Source organism: Catharus ustulatus, chromosome 1, assembly GCF_009819885.2.
Source record: "Catharus ustulatus isolate bCatUst1 chromosome 1, bCatUst1.pri.v2, whole genome shotgun sequence".
NCBI lineage: Eukaryota > Metazoa > Chordata > Aves > Passeriformes > Turdidae > Catharus > Catharus ustulatus.
Genome location: NC_046221.1, coordinates 58,299,498 through 58,314,741, shown reverse-complemented (window position 1 = coordinate 58,314,741; position 15,244 = coordinate 58,299,498). Strand labels below are relative to the sequence as shown.

Below are 15,244 nucleotides of genomic sequence, written 5' to 3'. Positions count from 1 at the left end.
GAGAGTTAGTTTATTAATAAAAAAATTTCTATTTTGCTGCAGTAAAAATAAACACAAAAACTTGAAAAAAACGTAAGTAATTCAAATAAAGTAAGTCATGTCATATTTATGAGAGTTATGATCACATTTTCTTCCTAAAGTACCAACATAAAAATAGGGAATTTCAATAGTATTATGGAGTTCTGCAACTGCCTACTGATTTATCATAATTCTACCTCCCATGGAAATGCTGCTGTAAAGCTTTAATGCTTTTATAGGCAAAACTTCCAAACTAATATCTGGGAATAGTGGAATAATGTACAAACTTGCATTAGCAGATAATACAGTTTTACTCATTACATAAAGCAAAGGATACTTCAAGAATTTAAGCAAATCTTTTTGCTTACTGTGGTGGTACATTCCCCCCTCCTTTTCAGGCTTCACTGACATCTCAGAAATGCTCGTTAGGCCTCAGCCTTGAAAAAACAGCACCTGGACTCAGCACTTCCTAAGTTTATCAGAAACCCTGTGAATTCCTAGGAACTGCTGCTGTATAATGAGCTTAGATTTTCCTTACAAACTGGATTGGAAACTATTTTTCTTGCCTGAATGGCATAACATCCCTGTTCTCACACTTTCAGAGAAAGTGCCAGCAGAAACTGTACCAGGATGAAACATTGTCATGACTAAAGCCCACTCTCTAGCAATCCTGTAAACCACAGTCCAAAATGGGGCCCTTTGAGCTCCCCTGGACCACAGCAGGCTGCAGCCAGCAATTTCCCTCTGAGTGGGCCACCTGTCAGAACTAGCGAACTCTCAAGGCTTTTTATACTGAGGATCAACAAAAAATGACAAATACTGGGCCAACATCCTCATTCCTCAAGGCTCAACCCTTCACTTCTTGGGTAGATGCAAAGGCATCCAAAGTGAGTATTTCACTTACCTTAGAGGGGAATTTTTCACAGGCACCTTGCTTGAACTGACTCTTTATGTCTATGTGCATGCATATGAACATATGCTATTGAAAAGTAGGGAGAAATACTGCTTTTTTAGATCTTTAAGCACCTTAGGTATCTAGGTAAGTTAGACCTGTAGTAACGTTAAGTCATTAAGTTACAAGCTAAGTGGAATGCTGCTAAGTGTTTTCTAAGTTGCTAATTTAACTCATAGGTTAGGCTAAATGCTGTTAAATGTAATTGCTCTGTTAAATTGTTAAGGTAAGGTTGTAAGTTGAGTTAGGTATAAGTTAAGTGTTATCCCTGTGTTAAATTATTAGGTTTAAGGTATAATTTAAGTAAAGTACTCTTAAGTTTGAGTGCTGTTAAACTTTTAGGCTGTATTCCTTTTCATCTGTGCTCTCACTGTCCTTTTGTCCCATGCACCTAACACATGCACATACACGTCCCTGCCCCCCGCCCTCTAGATAGTTCTCAATTAATTTCTGTTTGCCTGGGTTTTGTTGGCTTTGTTGTTGCCTGTTTTTCCTTAGTGTGCTTTAACTGTCCCGTAAGTGGCATAGTAAGTCTTGCAAACTTTGTTGCACGGTTGCTTAATATTAAATCTGGTTTTTACTGATACCCTTGCTGCTGATATTGTAAAGTGATCGCAAACACTCATTTGTAACACTAATTAAAGTATTCTTATAAGCACTTGTAAGGTAGCAGAACCCAGAAATTAAACAGCCTGAAATTCAACTCCTCTTTATAACATACCAAAAAATAAAGTAGATGGATATAAATTCATATCCTACACCATGCTATAAAGTGAATGTATTTCCATATTTTGGCACTGAATCTTATAAAAAACTAGGGGCTGCAGAATAGCATGACAATATATTAAACTTTTGTCACTTCAATCCCACAAAACGCAATCACAACAAATCACCATTTGTAAACTTCCACAGTTAAACACATAAATGCTTAGTCTTTAGGAATCTTTACTCACAGTTCTACAAGTCTCTATTTCTTGATGCATCTTCTGAACTTTCTTGTCACACTCAGACTGTATGGCTTTCTTCTGCAGCTCTAATTCTTCTAGGGCTAGGGATTCTTGCTGCTCTTGCTCTTGAAGGGCTTTTAAGCACTCACTCCGATTTTTTTCCTGCATGAAGTAAACAATAAACTATAAATATAGTCATCATGCCTTCAAGAACATTATTATAGGATATTTTAAATTCAGTTAATAGAGTCATACACTAACCATCTTTATTTTCAACACAAAATGGAGCTTTGATCTGTGAAAACATAATTGTAATAAAATCCCTTCCTTTTTTTCTTGTAAACCATTTGTCTTTGCATGGAAAACATAATGCAATCAAGCCTTCCATTTTGGTTTGTTTATCACTATTTATTGAGAATAACATCTAAGAGGAATAAAGCCTGTTCTCACTTGATTCCACTGCTGATATATTTTTAAGCTTCTGTTTCTTGTGAAACAGGTAGAAAAATATACTCAGGGCTGTCAAAGTCTCATTCCTAGTAACTATCTATCATGGAGGTGCACAAAAATGAATCCACTGTTTGTAACATATATATATTTTATATATATATATATGAAATTATTTAGGCAAAAGTGCAAAGAATTCCAACAATTCTTCCCAGACTGATCTCGAAGAAAATTCTTTTTCTGAATACAAACACTATGAATAGTTAATCCTGTTGGCATAACACAATACAATCAGACATAACTATACAAACACTTTTCAAATAACCTCATCTTTTGTATTTCTTTTACTCTAGTTGCTGGGGTTCATTGCCAATGATCTATAGGAAAATATTTAAAAAGCAAGTCTATAAAAATTAAAATATATATACATATAGTTTCCACAAGATACAGCTGCTAATGAGCACCAACAGTGATACCATTCAGTCTGGATCACTGCAGCTGCTTTCTTTTTATGTTGCTTAAGTCTCTGAGCTATCTGACTTTTGGAGAGAACTCTTTGAGTACAGGACTCTCACTGTGGAATAGTGCCAACCCAAGACTTCTAATCCCAACTTACACTTAGAGAAATGTCTTTTTATGCATTTTAGGTTTACTTACAAGAGCTGCCTTCATCTTCTCCTGGAATACCTTTTCTTGAGCCTGTAATCTCTCATTTAGCTCCTGATCTTTGGCAGCCAGTTCTTTTTTATGGATTTTTTCTAGCTCAGCAACTCGTTCCTCTGAAGACTTCTGTGAATCAAAGTCAGAAAAAAACAATTTCCAAGGGGTAACTAACAAAACACTTTCTATCTTTTCTTCATAAGAAGGTAGTGCAGCAAACAGAAGAAACCAGAACCATCTCTTTGCTCCCATTGAAAAAGTTATGATCACTTGGAGTGCTTAATAGTAAGTCCTGACAGTTCTTATTTTCAAGCTTGAAGTTACCCATCTTCCTTCTCAAATCTTTCATAGTTGTGCTAAAGGAAGCACCAAAGCTTCTAAAGACTCTTCTTCCAAGGCAAACTTAAGTGTTTTCAGTTCAAACTTGATAATACATTGGAAAAGGAACTTTTTTGTAGCTTTCCCAGTATTCGTATTTATGAGCCAGAAAGTCAAGTGGTGATACTCTGCATGGACAGTTATCTACAGCCTACACACATGCTTTATTTAAGAACGTAAAGCATGTCAGTCGTCCCCTTAAAGCATTAGTGCATTCTCTTAGAAAAATTAACACCATTATGAATGTCAACACAAGAACTGTAACTTCAGGGTGTTCAAATTTACAGCTTTACAAGGCATGTGAAGTACTCCAGCAATTCCTACTTAAATACACCAGATGAAGCAAATTACAGAAACTTTTAACCAGCAAACAACATGGCAACAAGATCCTTAACATTTACACATACTCAGCTAGGATAATGATTAAAAGCTAAAAGTGATTAAACCCCAAGATCCTGGTGGAGATGTGTGAGCTTCCTGTCATTAATCTCCTCTTCTTGTCTCTGTTTAAAGTCTCAAGTGTACTTTTAATAAATAATTTTATTAAATACTGTGAAGCAAAGAGGAATACTATTTATTTTTATATGCCATTAATGAACTGATTTAAACTGATGGAGCAAAAAAAAGTATGAGGAGTTTTCTATTTTTCATTAAGTAAATCTTTAATCCCAGAAAATATATTTTATACGTTTTATAAACTAGCAAAAGTTTTATAACAGAGTACTGCCATACTGAGGTATTTTACAACAATGGCATAACTGTAATAAAGTTTTTACCTTCATAATCTCAACCACCTCCTGTTTCACTCTGGTTAATTCCCGCTGAAGATTTACTCTCTCTTCTTCACTTGCCTTTTCTACTGCTTTAATTTTTTCATCCATTTCTGTCTGCAGTTTTTTCCGGGCTTCCTCTGTCTTTTGGGCCATACTTAAAGCCTTCTCAAGCTCTTCAAAAGCTGCCAAGAAAAAAAAAATGTATATGATAATTGAGAAATATCTATATATTTTGATAGAAGAATTTCACCAAAAGAGAAGAATGAACTTAGGAATTCATCAAGAATTCACATGTTTATTTTCTAGAAAGGGAAGAGAACTGACAAATAGATGTGAATTTCTTCCAATACAGCTTGTAGCTTCTACTTCTTTGCCTAAAATTACTATAAAATGCAAAAAACATATGAATAAATGAACTATAACACTTCTCTTCTGCCTACATCTGCTGAGTAAACTTTGAAGAAGTGGAAAATAGTCACACAAAGAAAGGTAATTCACACTAAAACCAGTAGACAGAAACAAACCAAGAAGGACTACTATGCAAGCCAGTTATTAGTGGGTCATGAAGAGTTTCTCCTGAATAGAACATTGATGTATGGCACTTTATATACCTAACCAGGCACTTTATATACCTAAGAGTAATTCCAACCTGTAAAACCTAGAGAATTGTTTCTTTAAACTGTGTTTCAGAAAGTCCATAGAGATGGCTTTGCTGATTTAATTATCTCACTATTTATATTTAATGTACACTTCCACTAGTGTAGTAGCTGAGTGTTAAGAAGACTGTCTGGTGCTTCTAACTTCACAAATAAATGAACAAATAAAAAAAATTAAAAGTTAAGATTTGTTCCCAGAAAACTAGAATAGCTATAAGTTGTTTCAAAAGAACACTCAAGCTGCAGTGTTGAAATTTATTTACTGTTGCACAGGATGCACAAATCCACTGAAACATATTTTAAATTTACAAAATAGAAGTAATAATTCTACAGCTTCATCCATGCTAAGGAGAAGCATTCTAACATGCTTCATTCACTTCACAGATTATAAATCGTACACAAAGAAAGCAAATAAATTCCAGTATTGTGAGCTTATTTATTTATTCAATATCCCTAAAACTCACTACAACTGATGTCAGAATCTATACAGAATTACACAAGACTAGAGTTCAATCATTATTAGGGAAATCTCTTTTCCTGAATGGATAATGAACGTGCAAAACCCCTGTAGCATATTAGAAAAACTCAGTCTCAGAACACTCTACTCTATACTCTACTATGTGGGTAGTATTCTATTCTGTACTGTACTACATGGTTAGTACTTTGCATAACAGAATTCTGGCAAGTAAAATTCAAAATCACAGTGCCAATATTAAGACCATAATTTATCAGAGCACAACCCCCTAAAATTATATTATTCTATTATACCCTGGACTACTTGGACTCTGTTTCACAAGGAAACAGAAAAAATACTTTTTGAAGTGTTATTTAGTATGCTAAGCCTTCTTCCAATAAATTGTGTCCCCAAAAGAAAATTGTAATAGACTCACACATCTCTAGTTTTTCTGATTCACCGTTAGTAGGCATTCACAGCAGTTATTGCAATCTTTGCTTTTTTTTAAAATTATCTTTGATAACATTCAGACGTTTTTGAGAAGTGAGCAATAATTTCAGCTCCAGATCTTTTGAAAACATTAAAAACTGAATATTTTAACCACAGTCTATACTTTTAAGGCAGTGCTGCAATTATGTTTTCTAGTAACTTCATTTCATAAAACTGCATTGACCCAAATTCTGACCTTTTACAGAATCTTCCTGTTTTTTGAGAAAGCATTTTCCTGACTACTCACAGCAACAATCATGTTTTAAGGTAAAATGGGACTGTTATTGACTCTGGTAATACCAAAGCAGACCACTGTAGCCACTTTTCCACTCTGAGTTCTGCTTAAATGCTAAATCTGTTACAAAAAATTAAGATCACTAGAGATTATTTCAAGCAGGAAAATACTTTAAAATCTAATATAAGCATGCACAAGGCTTATAGCTCCTTATTTTGCACAGTTCTTCACAGCACTATCAAGGCATTTGCCACATGCAATCTGCAGGACTCAAGTTCTCCCCCTTTGCCACAAAGCACAAGTTGATTATGGATACAGCCTGCAGAATTGTGTTTGGGGAACGGTAATGACTTCCCTGATGCTCCTCTCAGTCCTAATAAACGCAGACCAAGCAAAACTGGCAAAGTCCTTCAGTATTACAGCATCATCTTTTTTCAAAACCAAACAAGCAAACAAAAATATCAAACAAAAAAATTCCCACCCTATGGACCTTCGCAAAGTATAGCTTGAAACTAAAGACTGCAAATAAAATCAAGTTATTTCACTTTTCCATACACATTTTCCAATTCTTGTTCTGAGCATTATGTATCTTATTTTCATTTGAGAAACCTGTTACTCCTGCAAAAGGAAAGAGAATATGTTTGCCTTAGCCCACAGATCAGTCAAAGAGAAGATCCAGGTCCACAACAGGATATGGAATTGCTGAGCAACATGCAGTACAAAAGCTGCAACACCATAATCACAAGCAGGATGATAATGCAAAAACTGGACAAAAGCTGATGGTTAAAAAGCCAAGAGGGTATGAAAGCACAAAGAAGCAATACTTCACAGAAACACAGTTAGCTCTCTAAAAGCTAAATTATATGCATCTCAGGCACATTTAGCCCTTAAGCAAAACAGGGTATTTTCATTCAAAGTAGTTAATTCTAGTGTAGCTGGACAAAACCAAGTTCAGCAGAGGGTTAAACTATCATCAAGCAGACAGTATGTGGTCTCTATTATCACTGTTACCATTAATCTCTGAGAAGTTTTAATTCTAACACGTATCAAAACATGAAATAAAGTCCATGTTTTTATTTAAATAAGCCTACTCTGAATGCAGACAGTAAAGGCACTGCCTCTGCATTCTTCTCCAGCCTGCAAAACTTTGCACAGGGAAGATCCTTCAACCAAGTATTGGTTGAATGAAGTCTCACAAAGGCACATTAGCAAGTCAGAAATAGAAACAAGTACACCAACAGAATCTCAGGTGAGTCTTGCAAACCCCATTCATGTGACAAAACCAGACAAACTGAAAACCTTCCTGTGCAGTACGTAAATTACAAAAGATGAGTCTAAGCAGAGTTCAAGGAGTGCAAGGTTTGAAAACTGTTTTTATAAAACGTGCTGGAGAGTTGACTAGTTTACCTATGCCACTCCAAAGTATAAATCTTGGTTCCCTTTGCCTTGCCCCTCCCATGCAGAGCAACACCCAGGTGCGCTGCAAAGCCTCCTCATTTCCTCTGCTGGCGCTGCACACCTTTTTTTTTGCCTACAGTGCCTCCTGGTGCTAAAAATTGTGAAGGAAGCAAACCAGCTTTGTAAACCAGCTGGCAAAGGAGGGACTGCACGTACAACTTCTGAGGGCTAAAAGCAGGCATCGTGTCCAAATTTTGGAAAAAAAGATTGAAATCATTCCTATAGCTGATTTGTGCATCTAGGCAGGATTTTAAATGCATTAAGACTTTTTTTTTTAAACTGAAGAAAGGTGCAAAGCATATGTTAATTAAGCTCACAAAAGAAATGCTGCCCACAAATAGGATTTGCTTTCTAAAGACTTTGTTTGCTGATAGAATATAAATAGGTCAGTAATCTGCATCCTGAGAAGTCATAAAGTACTTATCCTAGGTAATCTCAGGAGAAACAAATTTAAGTTTACCTGGAAATTTACAAATATTAAAAAGATCTTTGTTGAATTAAAAAAAAAAAAAAAGTGTTGCAGTTAAGTTACCTCAAGTAGAAGTGCCTGAGAAGCACAGAATTTACCTTTTAGAACTCAGCTCAAGCACCCAATGTGTGTAAAAAAACCAGAGCCCTTACCCCAGTCCTGTTCATACAAGGCTTGGGAAAGGCACCATGATTCACTTATTGGCATGTGTGGATGCACAAAAACAAGATGCTCTGTGAGATTTCAACATAATGTACCTCTAACTACAAAATAAAAAAGAACTTCAACTGGGGAGACCAAGTCACAGTTTACACAACACAACAAAAAATAGGCATACCTATCTTTTCACTATTTCATTACACAAAAATGCATTCACATTAAATCAAACACTGGAGCAATTCACTGAAGTCCTGATTTATAAAGAAAAATGTCAGAGATGTAACAGTAGGCAAGATGAAATAGAAAACTATACCAGGTAGCACTACAAAAGTAAATTTCAAGTGTATTATGTTCATCCTTATTTTGCTATAACATAAACGAAATTAACATTTCTATAGCATTCCATGAATGCAGGTCTTCACTAAACCATGATACAGAAAAAGATCTCTAGAATTTAACAGTCTAGATGCAGTTCACGTGGTCTATGATGACCCTAGTAGAGCAGGGAGGTTGGACCAGATGACACACTGTGGTCCATTCCAACCTTACCCATTCTGTGGTTCTGTGAAAGTCACCTCATGTTAACTATCCAAAAACCAGAATTTTAAATGTTGACCTCAAATACATGAAATTGCCCAATGCATAAAACTGTTACAACTCAAAGGTTGCAGTCTGAAAACCAATTTCAGGCTCTCCCAGTATGCAAAATGGTTTTCTCAAATAATTTAGTTCAACTGTATTGAACCACACTAACAATGTAGATTACAATATTTTTGGAATGTATCAAGCCAAGGATGTAATAGAAAAATCTAGTAAAGATCACATTACAGTTCTGTCTTAAAAGCAGTGTTAACTAATTTTCCAAGGATTCCAACAAACATACGTGCATGCTTAAAAGACTATAATAAATAAATGCACTTAAAGTTGATACTTATGCACTGTAAAATGAACCAAAGTACTTAAAATTTTGTTTAAAAAAGAGAATATTTAACACACGAATCTTCCCCTAGAAAAGTCTAGTGTACACAACACAACGTTCATTCAAATTAAATTACTTCTCATTACAACAGGAAGTTTTCTAGTTGTCTACAGAATCATCTCTAATCTGACTTCAGCTTCTGGCCAGGCAAATTTGAAGAAATTACTGTATTAATTAGTGTGTGTAGATAACACATTAATCATTCATAATTGTTTCTCCTGCCTTATAAAACACTTTTTCAAACAATTATGACAATAATTTCATATCTACAGAAATATTGACAGATTCTTCATCTTCTTTTTTAATCATGAAGAACTTCCTTCTCTCTGAGTACCAAACAAAATACAGCTTTAGCAGGACTGACTGACTTCTAAAGTATGAATTTCCAGAACTAAAAAGACACATGCAACCCTGAAAGGGTAGGAGAGGAAGGCACCTAATCAAAATGTTTGTTACTTTGACAAGTAACAAAGGTGGATGTTCCAGCTGCTATTCTGCATTACAGCAGAAAGATCTATCCAAATTAACCTTTAAAATTGCAAGTTCTAATCTAAATCTATATAGATTTAAAATAAACCACTAGGAACTGTATTGTTTGAACTCCTCATTATTTTTTAGAGCAAGAAAATATGTATAATATTTTATTCAAAGTAACACCTGAGCTTCCTCTAAGAGTGAGTTTCTTTTCATGCCCATGAGAACAAATTAAATTACAGTAATTTCACGAATACAAGTCGCACTGACTATAAGCCGTATCTCCGGGTGTTGGCAAACATTTCGTTCTTTGTCCATACACAAGCCGCACCCAATTATAAGCCGCTCTGTCGTTCGCAGCGAGGACCCATGTGCAACAAAGTTGCCAAAGTAACAGAATTGCAGGATGGCGGGGGTTACTGGCTCAGCCCTGCTTGGGGCGGCCGCCAGGGAGCGGCCCCGGCCCCGCTTGCCGCAGCTGCCAGGAAGCGGGAGAGCGGCGTGTCCGGCTGCCACTGCCGCCGTGCTTGTCGGGGCTGGGCAGCACCACTGCGCTTGCGGGGGGTGAGCAGCGCTGCCACGCTTGCAGGTTCTCACTTCCGGGTTTGGAAATTTCCTAAATTTGTTAATACATTAGCCACTCTGGAGTGTATGCCACACTTCCGGGTTGGGAGCTACATTTTAGTCAAAATGATGTGGCTTGTAGTCATGAAATTACTGTATTCTAAAAGAATTCTGATGTAGTATAAAACAATTTCACTGTTCAAAAAAGAATGGTTTAACTTCACTTAATGCAAAAGAACTCCAAGTACACATAATGTTACCTAATTTTCATAAAAAGCAAACTACATCATAGAACAGTTACATAAATGTTCTTCTGTTACAAACCTGAAGCCAAAGGAATCATCACTGCTGTTTCACTTACAGTAATTTCATGACTATAAGGAGTACCTTTTTGACCAAAATTTTAGCCCGAATCCGGAAGTGCGCCCTGTAGTCCAGTGCACCTTACATAACGGACAAAGTGCAGGAATTTGCCACCCCGGAAGTGTGAGTTGCGAGGGGGAGTGGCTCCGCAGCTGCACTGGGCTGTGAGAGGGGAGTGGCCCTGCGGCCGTGCCGGGCTGTGAGAGGGGAGTGGCCCCGCGGCGCTGCTGGGCTATGAGGGGGAGCGGCAGTCAGGCTGTGCTGGGGTATGAAGGGGAGAGGCAGCTGGGCTGTGCTGGCTGTGAGGGGGAGCAGCTGCGGGGCTGTGCCAGGCTGTGAGAGGGGAGTAGCCCTGCGGCCACACCGGGCTGTGAAGGGCAGCAGCAGCCGGGCTGTGAGGGGGAGCAGCTGCAGGGCCATGCTGGGCTGTGAGGGGGAGTGGCCCCGCGGCCGTGCCGGGTTGTGAGGGAGAGTGGTTCCACGGCTGTGCCGGGCTGTAAGAGGGGAGTGGCCCCGTGGTGCTGCAGCTGCCTGGTGCAGGGGGGCCCGCGGTGCCAACGGCTGCCGGGTGCAGGGGGGCCTGGGGACCCATGGGGCCTTGGCCAGCAACCATGTGGGGGGTGCCAGAGGTGGATCCTCACTGCAAAAAAAAGGTGTGCCTTATAGTCCGGTGCACCTTATAGCATCTACAAAGTTGCGAAATTTGCCAACTCCCAGGGGGTGCGCCTCATAGTCCGGTGCGCCTTATGGTCGTGAAATTACTGTAAATCAGAAAATCTTCCATTAAAATATTTGAAAGAAAATGCTTGCTATGGCTATAACATTTTCACTTTCTCACAAACTCTTATACACTCACTGCTGTTTTCTATGTGAATTCCTGGCAGCATTATAATGACAATTTATAGGTGGCATTAAAATGACAATTTATAGGTAGTTGCAAGTTTCTCTCTTAAAACTAGACCAGAAGAACACTCCATCAATTTTTTCCCCTACAAACAGAGAAGTACAGTTGCCTTTCAGGAGTTTCTTTCCTAAATCCAGTTTTACTGGTAACAGATAAATCAGTCAAAAGCATCCCTAAACTCTGCTGTCCAGAAGTGAAGTTAGCAATGATGGTAATAGGGTGATGTGTAGAACAACTAATAAAAGAGCACATCTTAATATCTATTCCAAACAACAACTGTTGAAAAAAAACACATTGAAACTTTCTGATGTACAAATGTGAAAGCCAATACTCTATGTATATTCTTACCAGCTTTTTCAGATTTTTCTTTCTGTTCTTTTAATTCCTCGCCTTTTGTAGTTATTTGTTTGATTCGAGCACGCAGTTGGGCTACCTCCTCCTCCTTCATTTCCAATGTTTCATGCATTTGCCGCTTTGTCTCTGCAATTACCATGCCCTATGGAAGAGGTCCTTGTGATAAAAAGCTAGCAAATAAATAAGACACATACCTGAAACAATTTCAAGCTAGGGCACAATCCTTGCCAGGAATAAACTGTAGTCTGTTATTATGAGACCAGAGATCATGGGATTTTTCTATGTCAGAAAACACAAAATGCTAGCAAAAAAAAGATATGAGTAGGAATTTTTTTTATGAGCATCCAAAATTTATCTAGTGGTGAAAAGAACTCCAGCAAACATGGACCATCCAAAACTTTTCTCCTTCTAGTACAGACATTTACCTTTGAAACATGTATTCTGTAAACAAACCCAAACTAAAAGTATTGTAGAGTCTGCACTTCTCCTTTGAGAATACACTATACAATGTTAGTCACGTCACTTATGACACCACCAGAAGTTACTCCAGTAACTTCTGTAATCTTCCAGCAACCAAGACTGTGATTAAATAACTTTTAAGGAACTAAAAACTGAGAAACTCCTTATTGCCTATCAAAAGTACAGTTACAGTAATTTAACGATTACAAGCCACACCTGATTATAAGCCACAGCGAGGATCCGCGTGCAACAAAGTAGTGAATTAGTAACAGAATTGCAGGATCGCAGGGTTTACTGGCTCAGCTCAGGGCTGGGCAGGCTCAGCCCGCTTGGGGTTGCTGACGGGGCCAGGTGGCCCAGCTCGGCGCTGCTGCTCAGCGGGGTCGCTCAGGGCTGGCCGCCACTGCCGCCACTGCCAGACTCGCTTGCCCTGGCCTGGCGCTGCCCCATGGCGGCAGGCGGGGCACGGAGCCCCCCACCTCCCCCCCTGTGCTGGCAGCACAGAGCCCACCTCCACCTGCCGCGTAACAGAATAACCAATTTGTAACAATCATGCAATCCCAGGATTTACTGGCAGGTGCTTGGTTCAGCACCCTGGCTGGCACTTCCGGGGTTGGAAATTTCCGAACTTTTTTCATATATTGGCTGCTCCTGAGTATAAGCCGCATTTCCGGCTTGGGAGCAAAATTTTAGTCAAAATGGTGCAGCTTATAATCGTGAAATTACTGTACTTTTATTTTTAAATTAATTTAATTGTATCTCATCTTCATGTGTGTTTGGGGGTTTTTTGTTCATTTTACAGATGGCACCAAGGACTGTATTCAGTACATCTGCTTCATCCTAAATAATAGCATGCTGCTGTATTATGTATTACCCAACAGACTTCTATCTTACAGTATATATACAATAAAATTCTTAAGTAGCTTAAATTAATTGCTTATTAAAACATAGGCAAAACCATCAGACCTCTAAAACAAGTTTCTAATACCAAGAGCCAGATATTTTGTGTTTTAAACAATCTTCCTCAAAACCTACAGCTTTGTTTACCTTGTCTTGCTCTAGCTGTTCAATCAAATTCTTTGCATCACGTAGCTGCGTAATCAGTTTAGTCTTCTCGGCCATGTGAAGGTCCTAAAAAAAGATCCCGACCACAAGTTGGTTGACAAACAGCTTAGATCTGGCTCTTATCCTGCACTATCCCTTGGAGGAAGAACAAAGAATACAATCGAGGAAGTGGGCAGTTTTAAATAACTTTTACATCTCCCAGAGGTAGGTTGCCTTATGACTCGAAGGCTTTGTTAGAGCCTCCCCACATGGAGTTCTGAGTTGATAAAGTAAAACAAGAAATATGTCTAAGATTTCTGCTCTATTACCTGTATCTCAGTTTACAAGAGGATCTCAGCAATGCAACATAAACAATTGTTACTAGCCTTGTTCTAGAAAATGTCATTAGAATATTCAGTCTTTCAAAGCTTTTTCAAACCAGGTTAGTGGCCAGAGATGGGAATCTGATCTCTGTAACTAAAGTTAAGAACAGGCATACTTAGCATATTTTCAGGTTTATGATACCTTACTTATGCTCCACACTCAGCATTAATGACCTTAAAGGAAAACTGAGCAAAGTGGTTAGTTTATTAGCTTTGGGATTGCACTTATGTTCCCTATATTGTGATCTCCACTGCCCTGCCTTCTTTTTTTTCCTGTTAATTTACATAATTAATGCCTCATTCACTATGTCTTAAAAGTTTAGCTCTGCTCCACTTTCCTCACTTTACCTTCTGTCTTCTGTGCTAAGACAGTCTTTTTCTCCCCCCAATTTCCCACACCTGCTTACTTCTGATACCATTCTAATGGCTATTTAGACAGTAAAGTTTCATACATTACTTCACCACTCTAGAATAACTGCTGAGTGTATTAATTCCAGGTGGGTTTTGCACATTTATCTCCAAAAAAGTACAGGGACAGTTTGTTTCACAGTCTGCCCTATCAAAAAATTTTGGAAATACTGGAGTTGTTATTTTCATGGTTACCCAATAAAGCTAAGAGCACTTTCCATACCTTCATTTTCTCCAGTTCCTGAAGCCTCTCTTCCAGCTGTTCTTGAAGTGCGTCTTTCTCGTTGGTTAATTGGGCGCAGCGCTCCTTATGTGACCGAATGGACTCCTTACAACGTTGTAGCAAGTTCTCTTGGCGCTTCACCCTCTGATTAAGAGTTTCCAGTGTTTTAACAGAATCTTCATTACCCTCTATAAGACAACATACTAACATTACCACATGCACACCATTTCCAAAATGTAGATCTGCATTCGTCATTCACAATGCAGTGGACTCATAGGTCTCTAGAGAAAGTTGTGTGAAGTCTGCAAAACTTCCTAGTTCCTACTGCAAGTGCTAGAAACATTCTACACATACACAGAATAGTAAATGCAGTCTTTCACACTGAGTTAGCTTACAAAACCCCAATTACTTTATCAGTTTCAAAACAAAGCTATTAATCAACAAGGTTTTCTATTTAATCAAAAAGTCACCATGATTTATAAACCTGCCTGCTTGCTACTAACAGAATATGCACAAGTAGGAAAAAATGTGAAGCAAAGGAAATCCCACCTCTCAAGTGCCATGCACAGATTCTTGCTTTCCCAAGGCAGGATATGACATTAGTTCTAAAATATACAGGTTGGAAATAGTACATTCAGCATGATAAAGGTTATACTTAGTGCCATTCTGAGTCGTACTCATAGAATCATAGAAGGGTTTGGGTTGGAAGGGATCTTAAAGATCTTCTAGTTCCAACCTCTGCCATAGGCCAGAACACTTCACAATAGAATAAACTGCTCAGAGCTCCATCCAGCCTGGATGGGGCAGCCACAACTTCTCTGGGCAATTTGTTCCAGTGCCTCACCATCCTCACAGTAAAGAATTTTTTCTCATGTCTATAATTCAAACCTACTCCTTTTCAGTTTGAATCACTGTATAACTAGCACATTCAGTAGTATTTTACTGTGTGCTTCTGCTCTGATGTCTGGAGGCTGCAAGAGTATTTGGCATTGTA

The 15,244-nt window shown here is 38.3% G+C and overlaps 1 protein-coding gene across 1 annotated transcript in view; it reads right to left on the bottom strand.

Moving 5' to 3' along the window:
* The window catches only part of LOC116992913 (golgin subfamily A member 4-like), a 77,472-nt gene that overhangs the window by 26,440 nt on the left and 35,788 nt on the right, over nt 1-15,244 (bottom strand). Inside the window, 6 exon segments of the mRNA XM_033053036.2 lie at nt 1,924-2,079; nt 3,022-3,153; nt 4,179-4,357; nt 11,728-11,875; nt 13,240-13,323; nt 14,251-14,438. Coding sequence (XP_032908927.1) covers nt 1,924-2,079; nt 3,022-3,153; nt 4,179-4,357; nt 11,728-11,875; nt 13,240-13,323; nt 14,251-14,438 — 887 coding nt within the window.